The sequence below is a fragment of the Dicentrarchus labrax genome, unplaced genomic scaffold, assembly GCF_905237075.1.
Source record: "Dicentrarchus labrax unplaced genomic scaffold, dlabrax2021, whole genome shotgun sequence".
In the NCBI taxonomy this organism is placed as follows: domain Eukaryota; kingdom Metazoa; phylum Chordata; class Actinopteri; family Moronidae; genus Dicentrarchus; species Dicentrarchus labrax.
In genome coordinates this window covers 9941843-9961938 of record NW_026136719.1, presented here as the reverse complement: position 1 = coordinate 9961938, position 20096 = coordinate 9941843, and the positions used below count along the sequence as shown (strand labels likewise).

Sequence of the window (20096 nt, the reverse complement as noted above, 5' to 3'; positions counted from 1 at the left end):
GGAATGTCAAATGGCGATCCCTTGTAATCATGAACCTCTGTGGGGAAACTAATTACAAACTGTTACCCCACATATATGATTTGGTGTGCCCTGGATTAGCCTTACTGTGTTCAGCTAATGAATTCAGCTCCAACTGTTCTATCACGGCTTCCAGCTGAGTAAACAGTTTACATCTCTGGAATGGCATTAGCTGGATCCCGGTGAGGTGAGCCCACCCATCACACCTGTTCAGTCTGTGCAGTTGTGATAGTGAGCTGACGAGGGCTTAGCAGCGAAAGTTCCGTCCACATGAGCACACCACTCGAGATGAGCACTCGCTTGGCCCTGCAGCATCAAACTGGCACTGACTAAAGATACTGCTGCACGCCCATTGTTTATCAGGATTAGCAGAAATGGATTTTGCGCTCAAGTGTCTTTTTAAGAATAGCAATAACAAGCTGTGAGTTTCACGGTTGGATCTACGTGATGTTGCGCCCGATCTTATGACAGATTGAGAACAGACTGAATTATGCGGTTTGTGTTTTTTAATTGATAGGACAGTTAGGGTTTAATTATGTGGACTGTATTTATAACACTGCACACATACTTTTTAAGTCTTTGTCGACATGCATATTCTTGAACTTGTTTTTCCCAACCACTAGACGGTCCCTCCCTGCTTCCTCCGACAAAGACTTGAATATTGCTCGAGATTGGTTATCTTGAACAAGGGAGAATTTGAAGCTTTGACTGCCTTTAGAGACACACATTATCATATATGGCTCAGCTACCAGCATGTACCCCCTCTGGTTTACTCTTCCCTGTCCACTCTCTAAAAATAGTAACCATATCCTGTAGGCTGTCAACCTGAAAGCTGCCCAAGGAGCAGGTGTGAAGATGAAATGACATAGCTGAATGTGTTCTCTTAAATCAAGATCCATTAGTCTCCCAAAATTCATCTCTAACCCTTTTAGCGAGGTCTCCAGCTGGCTCAGCTGTATATATCTCCACAGAGTCCGTTCTTTGTGTGTTTGTTCAGTATCAGACATTTTGTTGCTTTGTTGGATTCTGTCAACAGTCTTAGCGGTGCTGACCACAGTTATTAACTTTTTGTAGGGGACTGTTTTAGTGGATTTAAGTCTCCTCAGATCTGACTGTTCTGTTGCGTATAGTCATAATGCAGATGTATGATTTTTAGTCTAAAAGCTGTTGTTGTCGTTCCTTATTCTTCAAAAAGTCATGACGAAATCCACTACCCCAGTTCAAGTTTGCAGTTTGAGTATTTTTGACTCTGTTCAGAAGCATTCCTTCAGGTTGCCCTCTGGAAAAGGCTGTGACTCATGAACTTGGCTAGTCACATCACTTAAATCCCCTTAACTTGGATAGCTCTGGTCTGCTTCCTGTCTGCTGTTTGCCCCGAGAGGTCAGGACCCTCCACTGCTCCCCAGAGAACCAGCATCTCCTGGCCATCAACACAGCTTTTAATACCCGCGCCAGTGTTGAGGTGACAGCCTAGCTGTCTCCTTGGCAGATACCTCGGGGTTAGTGTATAAACAGGTTCATGTGGCTTGTTGGGTGACAGACTGAGATTGGTTTACACACAAGTGCTTTGCAGACCTTCATGGCTAGCGGTGGCAGTTCTGCTGTGGGTTAAATCAGAGAAGGGGAACAGGAATTTTTCCAGTCAGAAGTGACGATTAAAGACATGTCGGCAAACTCGTGCAGTTGAGGAGGAAAGTAACAAGGGAATATACAGACTTTGTGGTTATTGAATAGGAATAAAAATGTGACAAAACAATCACAATTCAAGGTTCATTTAGTAGCTGTTCTGGGGCTTTCAAGCGAACCACATAATCCTCATTAGCAGATTAGTGGGAGGTTGCCTAGTTGAAAAGGAAATGTAGATATTCAAATTCCATGTCCATGTTGGCTTAAGAGTTGAATTTCAAAGTTTCAACTGTCATTTCCAAGTTCAAAAATGAACTTTAAAAAGTGACATGACTTGTGTTGTTTGTTAGCATGCAGGCTGTTTGGTTTTCACATTATGCAAACTAGACAGTGAACACAGAGACAACACTCAAAGACATGAATGTTGTCATTGTGTGATAGTGAGATTATTCTGGAATTTGAACTCTTATCAACATCAACATATTCCCTTAATTTGAATAGGGAAAGTGGTGGTGGCCTCACAGCAGCATTCGAAATTAAAGGTGTACTGTAAACAAAAATAACACCTGGGACACAAAGATACAGTGTCTGGGACACTTCTGGAACAGTACAGAAATATATCATTACATTTTAATTGTTAGTAGTTCACATTCCAAAAATGTGAGGTGGCACCCACACAAGCCTTATGCTACGTCACATGCTCACTTACACACACAAACTCAGTCATAGAGAGGTCTCTCCCTCTCCTCTTGTGCCATGTGGAGCCATGTTGACCTTCCTCTCTCACTCTTTCTCTCTGGATCTCAGGATCAGGGTGTTCCTATAGCTTATATGTATGTAGTTTATTTGAGTGAGAGTCTAGTGGTACACGGAGGAATCATTTAAAACACATAACACTGTCAATATACTACCAAATACTGAATGAAAATACTTAAACTATGAGATCACTGAAATGGAATTTCAAATAAGTTTTGCATTTACCGTAATATTTTGTTTCATTATCAACCTTCTACAGTCGCTATCATTCATGTAGCGCATACTTGATTATGTCATGATGATGTCCATGATTACTTACGAGCTAAAATATGATAGCAAGATAGTAAGTAGAGTTAAAAATGAATGGCTAAAAAAACACTGTAATGGGCAACTGTTTTTGTAGTGCAACTGTTGAAGTGTGGACCCTTTTCCACCAAATGACGTAGCTCTGGTTCTTGAACCAGTTTTGTTCCCGTTTCAACAGCAGGCAACTATAAATAATCTTATTAGGAATAAACCTGCGTCCATAGCTGAATAGGATCTAATATTTTCTAAGGTGGTATATGGTGTAAAATGTTTGAGACACACTGAAATATAGGATGTCCCTGTAGTGAGTTTGTGATTATTTGGCTACATAATAATGTTCAAAGAAGTTTGCATTTGCAATACAGTTTGCAGTGGTGCATTTCTTGATCAAACAGCTAGAAATAAACAAGAAGCAGTAACTCAACCAATGATTAAAATAATAATAAATAATAATAAAAAACTGACAGATAATTAAAAATTTTTTTTTCATATGTAAGTGCAGGAAACAATGAGCAGAACTTCCCTGGTGGACCAGAGTAAGTCAGTGAAGTGATGCGAGTTACTGAAACAGTTATTAAACTGTATTAATTATATATGACGAAAATAATCCACTGAGAACATGGTTGTTAAGTCTGGGACAGTTGAAAGAAAGATTCAGGACAGTTGCAGGACCAAGACGTTAATTTCGACCCCTGCTTTACAGACTAAACAGTCGTGTTTGTGCAACATTTCTATCATTTTTTAGCTCTTGGTTACCATGGAGTCATTACAGAGCCTGGGGCTTCTTGTTATTTGCTTCAAGAATGCAGATCTTGCCTAGAGCCAGGTGTCTATTTGGAGTCCCTCTCTTGTCTTAAGTTTCACCCTCACCTCCCTTCCCTTCATGACCTATCACTTCTTCACTTGCCCTCCTCTAAAGCGTGCTGTCTACTCTTTGCCATCGCCCTCCGACTCATGCTCTGTCTGTTTTCCTGTCTTATTTTTTCTCCATCTCTCTTCTTGCTTCTCAGGTTTCATCTGGCTGCAACGCGAGGACACCTAGACTGTCTCAATCTCATCCTGGGACACAGCGTTGATATCACTGCCACTGATGCCACTGGTAAGTTCAGTAGGATGAAAGCAGTACCCTGGAGCTGTATTTATATACTTTGATGTGTTTCCAATATTTTGTCCACCCCTGATATATCGGTGAGGATAGACTTAATACTAAAAACTACCTTGCAGTATAACATAATACAATTCAACTACAAACATTTGACAGTTTATTTAGTAAACAACAGGAGAGGCACTATTTCTCTGTAGGTGGTCTATGTCTAAATTAAAAACTCTAAAAAGTCTGTGGAAAGAGTTTGTGTATTGCTTTTGTCATGATTAAAAACACACTGTCCACCTTAGTCTCAAATACAGTATGTCATTTCTACAATATCACATTATCAATTTAAGCAGTTTATGGTATTCATTGCCAGTTTCTAGAAAGAAGATGAGAATGTGCTAGGCAGAAAATTTGTCTTATTAGTGATCTGTTTCTTTTTCCCACTATACAGTGTGCAGCTCACACAGCAAATGTGTTAATTGTCTTCATTGTGACTAAATTGGGATGTAAAATTAGACTGAATAATGACCAAGACATTCACTGATAGATCCCTTCTTTCAAAAACAACCTTGACAAAAGGTTCAGGCAGCGAGGAAAAAATGGAAGGAACAAATTACAAATAGTCTATTGTATTTTCCCCTGAATGTGTTCAATTTTCAGTAACCCCTAACCCTAAATCTCATCTATTTCAGATCAGGTACATATACATATATACATATATGACTTAATGACTACCTGGCCAATTATATGTTGGTCACAAAAATCTAAATGTATCAATAGAAGTCAAGTTATTCCATGTCCCAGTCAGACAGCAAAGAAATTGATTTTTATACAGTATAGTTTCAATAAATTAAAATATTAATGTTCCAGCAATGCCCCACCAAACTCAATTGACTCAATGTTTCAAAATAAGAATCTGGTCTGAATCCTTGTTGCTGGAAACTGGTTAGTCAGAGCTCTACTGAGAAACATATCACACTGAAGTGACTGTAACAGGAATTTGTCCTTCAAAATTGGGAGAATAAATTCCCTCACACATAAAAAGAAAAGTATACAGTCTGTCTCATATAATTTATAGTAGTATTTAATCATTTTTCCTTGTTAATCCATTGTAACTGATGAAATCTCAGGTTAAAATTCAGATAAAACATGTATGTCAAGCTGTGACTTGTATAATTAAAACTAATGTTCTCTCTTGACAAACCGTCTGCTTTACCTGCTGAGAAAAGCTCAAAGTGATTCACTGATTGATCTCAATTAGTCATCATCAGCACTGACTTAATACTGGCTGCTTGACACAGAATAATATTGTTTCCTGGCAACTGTCATGCTGAAGTAATACAAGCAGTCATGCATATTCTATACTGATGATTGCACATCTAAAAGTACATGCATGCAAAAACCCTTGATTGTGAATGTACTTGATTTCATGGCTACATTTATCACTTTCAGGTAAAAACGCTCTTCACCTCTCCTCAAGAAATGGACATTCTCTGTGTGTGCAGAAGCTCTTGCAGGTAAAGTTCAGTTGCTGTGTTTCTTTAACACTATTTGTACCTGACTGACATTTACTCCTGTGAGAAAGTGTGTGTTTGTTTGTTTGTTTGTTTTAGTAAGTTTTAGTTTTTTTATGTTGGTATTGTTGTGTGTTGCACAGAGCAGCTTTACAGTCACTGGCCAGTCAGAACAGTTTCCCCCCTCAGCTCCTTTAAATAATTATTGCCAAACCGCTTTGGCAGCACAGCCCACTCTGTGTCGGTCAACAGTAGGCCCTGTTGAGTCACCATGACCCACTGGAGGATTTATGTGTTTACAATGAGGGGGCTATCTCTGCAATATTGTGCTCTCATAGTGTCATAGCTCTTCCCCCTGCCCACATCTCGCGCTTGGCAGTGATCTAACGGAGGTCACGGCTGTTGGCAGGGGGTTGTCAGTGGTGTTGACAAGCCTACCCTCCTGCAAACCTGCTGTCCATTCTTGGTGCCGTCATCACACCAGACATAGCAGCTGGACGCCAAGACCCACCACCCCCACCACCTCCTTTATCTCCCTTCGTCAGCCCAAACCCTCAAGGTATAGGATATCCCCCCCCCCACTGTGCACTACCGTCAGCTCCCGTTGCCCCTCTACCCCCCTCTCTTAGCTTTGTCATTTGAGCATGCTGCTAATTTTTGGCCCTTGTTGCTAGAGAGAGTTGGGTTTTTATAGTGGCCGGCCAGAGCTCGCTGGCAAGCTTACCCAGCAACATCAGGCCCCTGTTAGCATTGAGTCCTCAAGGCTTCATAGCAGGCCCTCATCACCACAGTGGTACAGTCACTGGTGTCCAACCAGCTGACTGACTGTGTAGAGATGTCACAAGCATATCAGCACAGCTCCACTTTGCCTAAAATGACCTGCCTGCTGTTGCCTCTCTGGTTCCGCTACCAACCAGTGGACATGAATGATCTTGATACCTTTTCTCCCTCAGCTGCAATATTGAAGCAATCTTTTCTCCCTTGAAATTATTGTCAAACCTTTGCGTCCTTGTAAAATAATCCCTCTGCTCCCCATGGTTTGTATTTGACTTATTAAGTTGGCTACATAGGCTGTAATGCAGAAAATCAACCACTAAATGGTTATTAGAAGCGGCATCATATCCAGTAGTTTCATTTTTCACTTGGATTGCAAAACATATAATTAGTGCCTTTTAGCCTTTTCCGTGCTGTGAAGAATGTGTGCCATCATGCTCTACAATGTGAAAATCATCTTAAAGGGGACCTCTTATGCTCGTTTCCAGCTCTGTATTCTTAGTCAGATACTCGACTTGAGTAGCTTTGCATGATTCACTCTTATCTTACACCTCAGTTCAGCCCCAGATCTCTTTAGATCTGTGATATAAAGTATGTGATTAGAAAATTTACATTTAAACTTCACTGTTGTTAGAGTGAACTTTCATACGTATATAATAAATGTTGATTATTTTACAGACATATTTTACATTCCAGCACTAGTGAAATCATTTCCTTGACTTGATTCTTGTGTGCCAACTTTTTTTAAAATGTTATTTTACAGCACAACTGTCCAGTTGGAAACGTGGACCTACAAGGAAGAACGGCTCTACATGATGCTGGTAAGACTGACTCAATTCTACCCCACTGATGTACTGATGCTACTTTATTCTATTTTACTTAAGTAACAACCTTACTCTGCTCCACTCTATCCTTTCTGTTAAGATACAAAACAAGCCGTCTTTTACTGTCTACCATATTACACAAGTTAAACAGAAATTCCATTATATATAACAATAAAAAACAATTCTCGTCCTGATTTGTAAAGAGAGCTTGTTTTTCACCGTACCATTTTCAGCATATCAACCTCAGGACCACAGTAATGCTTGAAATGAGTTGACATAAGTGTTTTGCAGTGTTTCAATGGCAAATGGGATGAAATAATTGCAGTTCTTTCTGCTTTTTTCTCTCCACAGTCATGGCAGGCTGCTCCTCCAGTGTGAAACTTCTCTGTGACAGTGGGGCTTCTGTGAATGCCAGTGATTTTGTGAGAACTGATATTTCACTTCATTTCACACAGTGTGTTGTAATGGTCTCTTCTGAGATATTATTTTGTGTTCATCATTGTAGAAAAACATTTTTTTTCTGCTTTATCCTCGAAGGCTTTTACCTTGTCAATGGCAAGCATTAACAGCATGTACAGTCAGTTTGAGCAGCACAAAAAGGTATTCAATAAATCTGAATTCAGTCCACTTGAGTGAGTGCTCTCTATATTTGGGATTAAGCTGGTCTTTTGTGCATTGAGGTGAGGGACAGATTGATTCTTTGCATTGTGCTATATAGAACTGTATTGTGTTATAACTATGTGATTTTGTCGATGGATATATCTATGTTTATTTATCTGTATGTGTTTGGTTTTCCTCTAGGATGGCAGGACACCTCTGGTGCTGGCAACCCAGATGTGTCACCCACGCATCTGTCAGCTGCTGCTGGAGCGAGGGGCTGATATCACCGTCCGGGACAAACAAAACAAGTAAGAGACATTGCCTCTCATGGAGTATGTCTTTGGTAGGGTTGGCAAATTTTAATAATGTGGAATCTGTGTCGCTTACAAAAGCCAGCTTTGGACGGATGACGTAGATTGGAAAGTTGAACAAGTCACAAATTTCTTTGAAGTGAACATAAAAAGAAAAAATAGGTATTTCTGATTCTTCTGCACTTTGCCTGACTATAAAAACCTTTTTTTTCTTTTACAAAACCTGAGTTTGGCAGGTAATAGCCATAAATGTAGAAAATGAAAGAAAAAAGAAGAATTTTTGAAACGAGAGACATTGAAAACTCCAGCAGTAATAAGATGAGACTGTTCGTTTTTACATTAGTACAGTCTTCTTGCCTAGCGAACAAGGCACAGTGACGCACATGCGTACGTGTGTGTTAGGGGTAAAATGTTTCTCAAAATTCAAGGCTTAACTTTATATGTTGCAGTAGTATCGTGATTTCATAGATTTTAAATACAGCAAAATTAAAGGAGCACCTGTGATTGTCTTACATTTCAGCATTTGCAACACTAAACAGTCTTTTAAAATATAATAAAAAAACAACTAGATGTGGTGACAAAATCAGGACAAACAGCTCAGCTACCACAGCACTGAATTATTCAGCAGCAGTGAGTGAATTGTTCTTTTTGCAACATGTTTTGATTCGAGAGCCTCATATTCAATGGCACAATCGTTTCTGAGCTTACTTTGTGACATGTTTTTGCTCATAAACTGTCTTTGTTGACCCCCTCCTCCTTAGGACAGCGCTGATTCTGGGCTGCGAGTATGGCTGTAAGGACGCAGTGGAGGTGCTGCTGAAGAGTGGCTCTGACGTAAAGGCAGTTGACGGCCTGGGTCATGATGCATTTCACTATGCTCGCCTCAGCAAGAGCCCGGAGCTTGTTGCGATGGTCAAAAGTTACCTTGAGAAAGCCACCAGAGGTCAGATGGCAAAACGCATGAAAGAATCTTGTAGCTGTTTATTTTGGAATAAATACAAGAGAATAATGAGCATGATCCTTGTTAGCAACAGCGACTGATCATAGCAATGAAGAAGGAAGGATAACTGAACTGTACTGTGATAAAACATCTTTCTTACAGTTTTAAAACCTGCCTAAAGTTGAGTGACTTGAACATTGTTTCAGATCAATGTTTCAAGGTGAAAAGGGTGCTTTTAGATGAAGAACGTGTGTAGACTTTAGCTCGCTCTGTTAGAGCTACATGACAGTATTGGTATTTTGAGGATTAATTCAGTGAATTCAGCACATTTTGACTACACACACAAAGTTAATCCCTTGATGTTGTTTTGCTTATAATTTCTATTGGTTTGTTAACATATTTTTACACTTTAGATTTGCTGTAGAATGTAAAATTATTATCATTGCAGAACCCATTGTGGCCCCGTTCTGTATGGATTTTTATTTTCTAACCTCTATGTCAGTAATTCTTCTCAGTTTTAATATTTCACAAGATCTTCAGCCATAGTCTTTTTTATTTGCTTTTGTCCTTCTTGTGTGCATTCCTTTCCTAGAAAATCTTTTCAAGGAACACTGTCAAATCTTGATATCATGTGGGAGGAATTAATGAAATCTGACCTTGCTGTTTTTTTTGTTTTGTTACAGATAAAGAGGCAGCAAAGATTGAACAGTGGAAGCGGCAGGTAATTCTGCAGTGTTACCACCACTCTACATATTTTAGAGGACCTTCATGTGTACATGTAGCATGATGGGAATAGCAATGAACTTACATTTAAGAATCCTTTTTTTCCACCACAGTCCCTTTGTTAAAAGATAACAAAGGTCAAGCCTACTCGCACCCCAAAGCTATTGTTGACATTAATGAGTCAGAATCCATCCTGTCCACCGTTAAAATGCTAGGACTGTGTTGTAAAAACACCCTCAAGATTCTGCATTTTCTTCCAGCTGTTCCACATCATTTTCTTTGACATGTTGCTGTTTAGCACAGCCTTTTCATGTCTCTGAACCTGTAAGCTACTAAGATGTACATGACTGCCATCTAGTGATTATAAGTGCAAGTTGTTCCATAAGCTTGCATAGCCTATGGTAATGTTATATCTTCAAAACATGGTTGTAAAAAAGATACTGTGTTATTTGCAGCATTCAGTAGAGAGATCAGAGGCAGCTGAGGCTAACAGAAGGGATCAGATCATCCATGTAAGTGCTGTATAACTTCACCCTCCCTATTTCTTTAATGACATTCAGCGAGGGTTTGCTTGAATAATTTAATCATTAAGACATCTTATATCCCTAAAGTCCTTATGAATTATTCGTTTTTTAGCATTCAGTAATTGGATTTGATTTATATTCATGAGCTTTATGGTTTTTATGTGTCTTTTAGGACTTGGAGAGGCAGAACGAGACCCTACAGGAAAGTCTCAGGAAATACCAACAGGAGCAGAGAGCCCTGTTAGATAAGGTCAACTTGCTACAGCAACAGCTCACACAGGTGAACAATACAACAACACAGCAAGAGACACTGAGCTAAAAAAAACAGCAGAGTACTGTGGCGCCTGCCAAGCATTCCTGTCTTTCAATACTGCTGTTTCTTTCTGTGCACATGATTTTCTGTTGGTGGACAGATCTAAGGGTCCTTCTAAAGGTTAAGGTGACAAATATAATATTAAAACTGAGTCATGCTCTCTTGGTTTGATATCATAGTTCTGCTAAGATAATAAAGGTAAAATGTGATTTAGGAAATGTGCAATAATTTGGTAACCTCAGGTGTTTCTTTCAGAGGAGATAGAGCAGACTTTAATACTGATTGTTTCTATAAAACATTCATGCCTTTCTTTGAAATATTACATTTAGTGAGCATAAGACCTTCTTCAATATTAGCTGCCAGAACAATATGCCTTCACAGCAGAAGAAAGAAATTCAATCAGAAGAGTTTTAGTGGCATATTGTCAATTGACTGTATATATGATCTTTTTTTATTTGCAGGAAAAGATAACTGTCGACGACACTCAAAAAGAGGTATGAAACAAGAGTTATTGCTTTTTTCAACTGTGTTCTTTCTTAAATTTGATTGTAAGAATCTCTTTGGATGCACATTTTAATCAACTTGCAGTTATTATACGGTGGTAGCAGTCATGAGTGCAGTTTATAGACAGTCTTAAGTTACTGTGTGACTGCTGGAACCTAAAAATAAGAGCAAATGAAAGTGAAACTGGGACAGAGTTGGGAGGTTGTTGGTGGAGCTGTATCAACACAGAACAGTACACGTGGAAGTGAAGGGAAGGGAAAGGGAAGGTAGCGCAGTCTGAAAGCGTTTGTGTACATGTGTATTTATGCTTTTATTTATTCATCATTTCATGTTTTTATGTGTTTTTGTGCGAATGTGTATGTGTTCGCTACCTGTTGTGAACCAAATTGCTCCTTGGGGACATTAAAGACATTTCAATTCAATTCAATATTGAGGAAATCAAGGTCAAACGCACATTTTGAACTTTTGAAACAAATCTAAATGCTTGTTCCTCTGTCTTAGTCTTGATGTGCAAATAAGAAACAACAAAAACAAAAAGCTGTGAAAGAGCTACTGACTTATTAAGGCTGCAGGTGTCACGTTGGTTTTTGCCGATACTTCAACCAACTCCAGTGGATCAATATTTGTCCATATGATTTAGTATGTTGGACAGATGTCATAAAGATATACCTACCTACAGAGCAGATTGTCTAGTCCTGCTTTGGATGAAATTGAAGCTTATTTTACTCCCAACTTCTTCACTAAGCCTCTTTGATACTGTTACAACTTTTATTGAACTTGAGGCACCTACAATACAGACAACAACACATACTGCAGAAAGCTGAATAATTAAGTAGATATCTAGTGTAGGTTTTTAAGATAAAAACAAATAAACACATGTAGAAGTCCTTAACAAATGGCTGGAAGGCATTTTCTGAGCATTTCTTTCAAAAGTAAGTCTCCAATTAAAGCGTATGTATTCTTTTTTATAAGTGCCCATCATTCAATCAGTCATTTATTCTTCTCAAAGTGTCTGGTTACTCTTGCTTGACTAACTCATGCCTTTGCTTTTCTTTCTTTGGAATCAGAAAGAGCAGTTGAAGGTTTTACTCAGCGCCAAAGAAAGAGATGACGGGGCTCGGGGCCTGGAGACTGTCAAGGTCCAGCTCCGGAGTACTTTGGTCAGTGACGTTATGCATATCTGATTTTTACTTTTAGGTTTTGGTTTTTTTTTTTTAGGTTAGGATTTACATTTTGTTGTTGTTTGTCTGAAATCTGAAATTTAAAGTGAAGTTCTTAGTATACATACAATACATTGCCAGTTTATTTGGTACATCTATCATTTAGAGAAGAGTAAAGTGCATGATCATTTTGGAGGATGTACTTGGTGGTGCTGTAATGTATAGCATTATACTGACAGATGTTTCTATAATTTTGTCAGTCCCTTTTAATCAATTAAGCTAGGCTAAGAAACAAGAGCACATCTCTGTATAATGCAATACAGTTCAACAGCACCACAGACTACACCCTCCAAAACAACCATGAAGTTCAAATGAACACTTATTTCAGGACTGTTGTATTATTATATTATAGTTTTAGCTATTTGTACCTAATAAACTGGCAAGAGAATGCATAATAAATCTAGTGAACATTAAAGTCTCAGTTAAGCCATTTGTAATGAGTGTGTGTATCTGTATGTATTCACAGGGCGACTACTCTGGGCAGTCTGTTATCAAAGGTTAGCTTTCTTCCATTGCTTGAATCTTAAAGAAGAATTTGATATTATTTTTTTCAATTTATTTCTGCACATTGTGAATGTTATGTTTGTACACTGTTGTCTTGCAGGCAAAGAAAATGCTTTGGTCAAACAAGCTCACAGCCTCGATTCTGATCAGGTAAGTTTTAAGCTGTGGAACAGTTTCATATGACTTGTAAATGTCTAAAACACAGTGTTAATAGTTTGAATCTAAGCTGTCTGTGTCAACAGTGGTGAGCTTACAGCTGGACTTACACATTAAACTGCTAATATAGTATTCAGATGATCCTGATATGTTTTCTTTCTTGCGTTCAGTAAAAGAGATTTATAACTCAATTATCCTTAAGAACTTCCCAGTCCTCTTTGAATGTATTATGGTCAACAACTCTTCTGTAATCTAAAATAAAGTGGTTCCTTTTCCATAAAAATCACACTGGCTTTGTTTTTGTATCACTGTTTTTCCTCTTTCTCTGCAGATGCTGCAAAATAGTGCCATATCACGTACACTGTCCAGACCTGCAGAGAAGAGTCAGCCCACTGTAGGCTGGGACCTCTCCAAAGAGCTGGATGGACTCCGACATGAACATGAAGCAGTCAAGAGAAGACAACAGGCAGCGGAGGAAGAGACGGCACGGCTTCAATCTGCCCTGAACCGTAAAAACCGAGAGTGCCAAGAGCTTGTTCAGAGCCGAGACACCATCCAGAAACAGGCTGACCAGCAGGTTCAAGAGCTTGAGGACGCCTTGGGCGACGTCCAGAAGAGGATGCTGGATTCTGAGTGTAAGGTGAAACAGCTGCAAGCCCATGTAGTTGCTGTTAAAGAACACTTAGGAGGCCAGGCGACAGAAGAACTGCGGGCCCAGCTCCAGGATATCAAGGCCAAGTATGAAGGTGCTTCAGCCGAAGTGGGTCGTGTTCGCAATCGCCTCAAACAGAGCGAGAAGGCCTTGGAGGAGTACAAGAACAGCGAGAGCCAGCTGGCAGCTGAGGCAGAAAGGCTGAATCAAGACCTGGGAGCTCTGACTGCAGAAAGAGATGAACTAGCAGAAACCCTTTTAGAAATGGAAACCCAGTTGAAGGAGGCCCAGACTAAACATGGCAACACAGTACCAGCTGAGAAGTTTGACAACATGAAAAACCTGCTGACCAATGCAGTTGATGAGAAGGAACGTCAGCTTGCTGAGCTGAGGGAAGACTATGATCGTGTGCTGGAGGAGGTGGCTGAGCTCCATCGAAAGCTGGACAGTCCGTCATCACAGGGAGGATCAGCTGTGATGGCAGCTGAGGAGCAGCAGAGGATACGGGCTGCCCTCGAAGAGCAGAATGCTTCATTGAAAAGGAAACTGGTCGATTTGACTGCTAAAAGCCAGGCTCTAATTCGTGAGGTCGAGGATAGTGAGGAGGAAAGAGATATACTACGAGAGCAGCTGGAGGAGTTCAACAGCAGAATTGAGATCGACTTTATACCCATAAAGGATCACGAGGATGCCCGGAGGCACATGGTAAGCGCTTTGGAGGAGCTGGAGGACAAACTGGTGGAAGCAAGCGAGCGTTATGGAAAAGCAGAGGCACAAGTCCAGCAGCTTTCAACTGAGAGGGCTATGCTGCAGGAGAATATTAGCAGTTTCCAAACTTCTACTGAGAGTGAACTGGACGCTCTGAGGTCTCAGAATGCCGACCTGATGAAGAAACTCGAACTTTTGCAGAGGAGAGGTGAAGACCGAGACAAAGAGTATGTGCAGCTGACCACACAGAACCAGACTCTGAAACAGAGCTTGGAGGGAGAGTATGTTCCCAGACAGCAGCATGAGCAAGTGAAGATGGAGTTAAGTTCCACCTTAGAGAGTGTCAAAGCTAAGATGTTGAAGTTGGAGACCAAGGAAAAAGAAAGTGGGGAAGAATTTAAGAATGTGAAAGAAGAAAATGATAAGTTGAAAGAAAAGTTGGAAAAAGTCTTGTTGGAGATAAACAAAGACTGTATAAGCATAAAAGACCACAAAGCTACCACAGACAAGTTGAATGCTGCTGTGGTTGAGGCAGAGAACAGAGTAAACGAAGTGTCAGCAATGTATGTGTCTGCTCAGGAGGAAACAGTAAAGCTTACCCAAGAACTGGAGGCTCAGAAGAAAGAACTTGATACAATACAGGAGGCAATTCAGTCTAAGTTTATCCCACTGACAGCGGCTGAGGAAAAAGAACACTCCTACATTGCCAAGGTGAAGGAGTTGACAGTCAAGCTGTTGGAAATGGAAGAGAAGTATAACAAAGAAAGATCTGCAGGAGAAGGCGACAAACAGGAGAAAGAAAAACTAAAAGTTGAGATTGAATCTGTTCAACAGAGACTAGACTCTGCTCTAGTTAGTAGTGAAAAGTACAAGAATGTCGAGGAAGAGTTCAAGGGTAAATTAGAGGAATTAACTCAGAAGTTGGTCAGCTTAGAGCAGCAGCACAAGGAGGTAACACTTCAGAAAGCTGATCTTCAAGACCAGAATGCCCTCTGCAATAGTCAGATCCAGAATCTCCAGGAGCGTCTGAAATCAGAGCTGATTCGGATAGCAACGTATGACACAGAGCTTCAAGCCCTCCATGATGCCATGCAGCAAGCACAGGCCGACTGCAAGAAAGCAAGAGAGACTCAACAGGAGGAGGCCCAGAGGGTTTGTGCCTTACAGAAAGAACTGCAGGAACGCCACAAGGATCAGACGTCTCTGCTGCAACAACAGGCCAACTCCAACGAAGCCCTGGAGGCTGAAGTCGCTAAGCTCCGAATGGCTCTCCAAGAAGAAGAGGAGAACAACGCCCAGAGGGCTGAAGACGTATCTGCCCTGCAATCCGAGCTGCTTCAAGCCACACAGGCTCTCGAGGAAATTCGCTATAAGGAAGACCAAATGAACCAGCTGAAGAAGGAGAAGCAGCAGCTGGAGGAGGAGGCTGCCAACCTGAACAACAAGCTTTTGAGTTTAGTAAAGAAATGTGAAGAGGCCCATCAGGAGTCAACGCAAGCAAGGGAAGGTGAGAGCCGGGCCAGGACGGAGATGGAGGCTGTAAAGGAGAAGGGACGTGGTATTGAAAGAGAAATTACAGAGCTGAAGGAGAGATATGATGAGTCACTCAGCACCATCTGTGACCTTCAAAGGAGGATTCAGACATCAGCTCAGCAGACTGAAGCCAAAGACAAGAAGGTAGTAAGAATCTGACATTAGAATTTAATTGTAAATTATAGATTTTTCAGAGCTAAGTCATGGTTTTATTATATAAACAACTTTTGATAGAGGCAGTATGTGCATGTGAACAATGTATAAACATTTATATTTGTGTGTGTCTTTTGTGTGTGTGTCAGATCACAGAGTTGCTGACAGATGTTGAGCGATTGAAGCAGGCACTGAATGGTCTGTCACAGCTGGCATACACAAGCAATACGCCCAATAAGAGACAGACGCAGCACATTGACACACTTCAAGCCCAGATCAAGAGCCTACAGCAACAGCTGGCTGTGAGTGGGCATGCATTACAAATTTAAATATGAATTACAGAAGATTTTGTTAACATATGCATATTCTGCTTTAGATTAAATAGACAAAACAACTGTAGGAGCTAGAAAGTTCTTGTGTTGCATTACATGTACAAAATATTTTTTTTGTTTTTAAATGACAAAAGACAAAGTTTGGTGACAAGAAGAGTAATGTAACTTATTTTTGGGGGAGTAATTGTAATATTATTATTGAAATGTATTAGTAATTAGTTACACTACTAGTTACAGGGGAAAGTAATATAATTACTAGTCATGAGTTACTGCCCAACGCTGCTAATAACAACCAACTTTAGAAAACAATCAGTAACATTTAGGTGTAGATGGAAGATTTGTAAAAAAAAATATGGAACTGCAATTCAGTATTTACAGTCCCGGAGCATTAACCGCTGTTTGTCATCATGTCTTTCTTCGTCCCTTCTGCTCGAGCAGGATGCTGAGAGGCAACACAGGGAGGTGGTTTCAATTTATCGAACTCATCTACTCAGTGCAGCACAGGTAAGTTGATCTCTATTGAATGTGTCTGATTTTCTTCCCTAAAATCTGCACAGTCTTTCAAGAAAGTGTCTCATTCCCATGAATGGTTCTAATTAGAACAACTTTTTTTTGTCGTTGTTCAGACATTTTTTTTTATTACCTTGTGGGAGTATTTTAAGAAGAACAATATGTCAGAGATTCAGTGATTAAACTTAATGGCAGAGAAGAAGAATTGAACTGATGAAAGTCCCCTTACAGTTTTTTGGGGAAAACAGTTGAATGAATTTATTAAAACACACCTGATTGTATAAAAGAGAGACCCATTATTTGATAAACTTGAGTCAGAAAATAAGTTTTGGTTACATTATTACTCCTATCATTTAGTATTTAAAATGCACTGCATCAATCCTTACAGTATCTTTCTGATTCTAATAACTAAACTTCCCTTAAAATGTTATTGGCCACTAGAGCTGTGACAGTATGGATTTTTTCTTGCGGTGGAAAAGCAACGTACCCCTGTGTTTTATGCAGTTTACCACCAGTAAGCTCAGCCCCTAAGTAGGCAGCAGTGTTGTGGTAATGTGGTTATCATTACAGCCCTATTGGCTACACATACATTTCCAATTTTCCTTATGACAACAGAAAATAATTGGGAGAAATTTCCAACAGGAGCTCGTAACTGCTCCAAAACACGGTGGTTGTCGGTCTGTCGCAACAGCTCGCAGCATGGCTCTAGTTAGTTTGCAGTCAACATTTTTGAGAGGAAACTGAATCATCACTGAAAGGAAATATGTTTTTCTGTAATCACGCCTGTTTATTGAATTATGGATGTACTTTTGTCAAATTAGGATCAACCAAGTTTTAACAACTTTTAGCACTTTTTCGGCATCCAAAAGCAAGAGGGAGTTCATATGTTTACAGGCTAAAATGTTGTCTGGAGGCCTGCTGATTATTTGAGGCAGCCATTTCAGATGAATTGGGGAAAATGTAATGGTAGCTCTAATGGTTGGAAATCCTGTGGGAGGAAGCTACTCAGCCCAAATTATGTAGGTGTAAGTGCACAGTAGGAGTGGAAGCACAGAATTATGTGGTGTTATGTGAATAATTGCATACATACAGTGAGAAATATTGTACAAATGGATTAAGTGAAGCCCATCCTGACTGTGTTTCTCTCACAGGGCCACATGGATGAGGACGTCCAGGCCGCCTTACTACAGATCATCCGTATGAGACAGGAGTTTGTGTGTTAAAGCTTCCTCCGACAAAACAAAATGCTACCTGCTGACTCAAGTTCACCATTCTCACATCTCCCCCCGCAGAGTCCCCCTGTTGTGGCCCCTGTGGGCGCCGTGTGTGTGTGTGTGTGTGTGTGTGTGTGTGTGTGTGTGTGTGTGTGTGTGTGTGTGTGTGTGTGTGTGTGTGTGTGTGTGTGTGTGTGTGTGTGTGTGTGTTGTGCGGTTTTTGTGTGTGTGTGTGTGTGTGTGTGCGTGTTTGTCATTTGGCAAAATTTCTCCAAACAGATTTTGTTTTTTTTTGTAGTATGGCTGCACTTTGGTTCCCAAATATCTCAATCTCTGTGTTGTGGGTAAAAGTGAATAACTGTAGATTTTAGATACAAATGTGTTCCTTTGCTGCACCTTCAGCAAAGGAAATCTCAGATTATTTAAAAAAAACACTATTATATTGATTCCTGTATCATACTGAGCTGTGAACTCATTTTGACTTAATGATCTACCCGTATGCAGGAACATTTTAAGGTCTCTTATAGTACCGTATGTTAAAATGCAATTCTGTACATTTCTGTCAAATCTACTAGAAATTATAATGCAAACCTGTGTAATTTTATGCAGCTTTAACCCTTTATATTCAGAGATATGGGAGAAATGTAGGTCCCTTTCATAGATTACTCACTCTTGAAAATGCTCAGCTGAAATGTAAAATGGACATGAACACAAAGACCACTTTTCACATTCCCACCTGACAGTCATCTCTCATGCAGTATGTTTTTGTGTTTAATTGTTTGCTGGAATTTGAAGGATAAGTCTTTAAACAGTCCGATGTATGAACACTGAAATAGTTTTTGCTTGCTGTAATCAGTCCTACTGTTCATACTGGCCACTAAAAGATCCCTTCCTCATGCACTTCCAGTGTAAGCAAGGGGGGATAAAGCTCTCAATCCCTTACAAAAAATGTATTCAAAAGGTTATCTGAAGTTAACACAAGTTGGTAAAATCAAGTGGATTTCTTCCAGTTTGTCTTTTTAGTGTTAAATTTCCATTTCGCATCTTCTTCCTTGTTGAGCTGCAGTGAGAATAACCAAAAAAGAAGAATCCTAGAATGATTACAGCAAGCAAAACCTGTTTCACTGTACATATCGGCGTTGTAACAGACTTCAATAAACATCACCTATCCTTGAGCACAATACTCAGATGCCCATATGTGCATTGAAGGTCGCTGTTACGATTCATCCTGTCCATACTGGCAGTGAAGAGGTCCCTTTCTAATGATTTCAATGGAAGAGATGGAGTGTGCTTGGCTAATGTGAGGCTTCAGCAGTATGAATTAGTCACATCAAGTGGGTTGCTTTCAAGGATTTCCCCAGATAGTGTCTCCTTGCTGAGCCGCAGGGACAGAACTAACAAAAAGAGTAAATTCTGCACTAAACTCTCTGTAACTGTGGAAGTTATGCAAATGATTTGACCAACTCTGGCTGCTGAAGCCCCCCCCCATCTCTTCCATTGAAATAGCATTACTAGGGGATCCCTTCATGTCCTGTATGGACAGAAGGAATGATTACAGCATCCTATAACTCTCTTAATGTACATCTGAGTATTGTTTTAACCCAGACTTGAACCCATCCTTTAACCTTGTCCATGTCAGTTGTAACACTAAAGCTACTTTCTTGAGACTGTACTCATTTTGTGTCAGTTATCATCTTCTGGAGGTCCAAAATAGTATTTTCAGAACAATCAAAAGACCTGAAGAGGGCAAAATCATCCAAATCTAAAACTACTGTGGTGCCACTTTGGTGTATTTGATGTGCAGATTTGACAGTCATGTCACTCACACAATGTGGTTACATACGTCTGGATATGGTTTATGCTGGATTTGAGTCATGGGAGTGTGAAGTGGAGATCTCTTGCTGTGTCCTACAGTTTGCAGTGGCACGTCGTCCTTTTTGTTGAAACCAGAGTGTCCTCTAGTGGTGAGACTTGGCAGGCCAAGTTGATAGAAATTGTAATGATCAGTGTGGCCCAGGGGTAGGCAGTAGTTGTTTTTGGAGGCTGTAATATCTGCATGCTTGTATCCAACACCAGGGAAATTTATTATATATCTAACAGATTGCTGAGAGAGTATTAAATGTGAATGTAAAAGTAAATTGACTTTGCTTTATCTACTAATATTTGTTGCTTTGCATTGCTACAGTTAAACCAAACCACTTTTACTGATAGCAAATGTCCCAGCTGAATCTTGAATTAATAAAAAAAATAACCTGATTCATGCAGCAGTGATCTTTGCAGCTCTCCTA

At 40.0% G+C, this 20096-nt stretch overlaps 1 protein-coding gene across 3 annotated transcripts in view; it reads left to right on the top strand.

The window, feature by feature from the left end:
- Nucleotides 1–18020, top strand: part of uacab (uveal autoantigen with coiled-coil domains and ankyrin repeats b) — a 43366-nt gene extending 25346 nt beyond the window's left edge. For 2 of the 3 annotated variants that reach the window (XM_051379620.1, XM_051379621.1), the window contains exons 3-19: nt 3717–3805; nt 5252–5316; nt 6851–6908; nt 7263–7333; nt 7713–7819; nt 8584–8765; nt 9446–9483; nt 9941–9997; nt 10182–10289; nt 10784–10816; nt 11894–11986; nt 12513–12543; nt 12651–12700; nt 13038–15743; nt 15902–16054; nt 16523–16588; nt 17746–18020. In XM_051379620.1, coding sequence (XP_051235580.1) covers nt 3717–3805; nt 5252–5316; nt 6851–6908; nt 7263–7333; nt 7713–7819; nt 8584–8765; nt 9446–9483; nt 9941–9997; nt 10182–10289; nt 10784–10816; nt 11894–11986; nt 12513–12543; nt 12651–12700; nt 13038–15743; nt 15902–16054; nt 16523–16588; nt 17746–17817 — 3979 coding nt within the window. In that variant the 3' untranslated portion in view covers nt 17818–18020. The remainder of the gene's footprint in view (nt 1–3716; nt 3806–5251; nt 5317–6850; nt 6909–7262; nt 7334–7712; nt 7820–8583; nt 8766–9445; nt 9484–9940; nt 9998–10181; nt 10290–10783; nt 10817–11893; nt 11987–12512; nt 12544–12650; nt 12701–13037; nt 15744–15901; nt 16055–16522; nt 16589–17745) is intronic. The other variant, XM_051379622.1, reaches the window with a different exon arrangement.
- The last annotated feature ends 2076 nt before the right edge of the window (nt 18021–20096 follow it).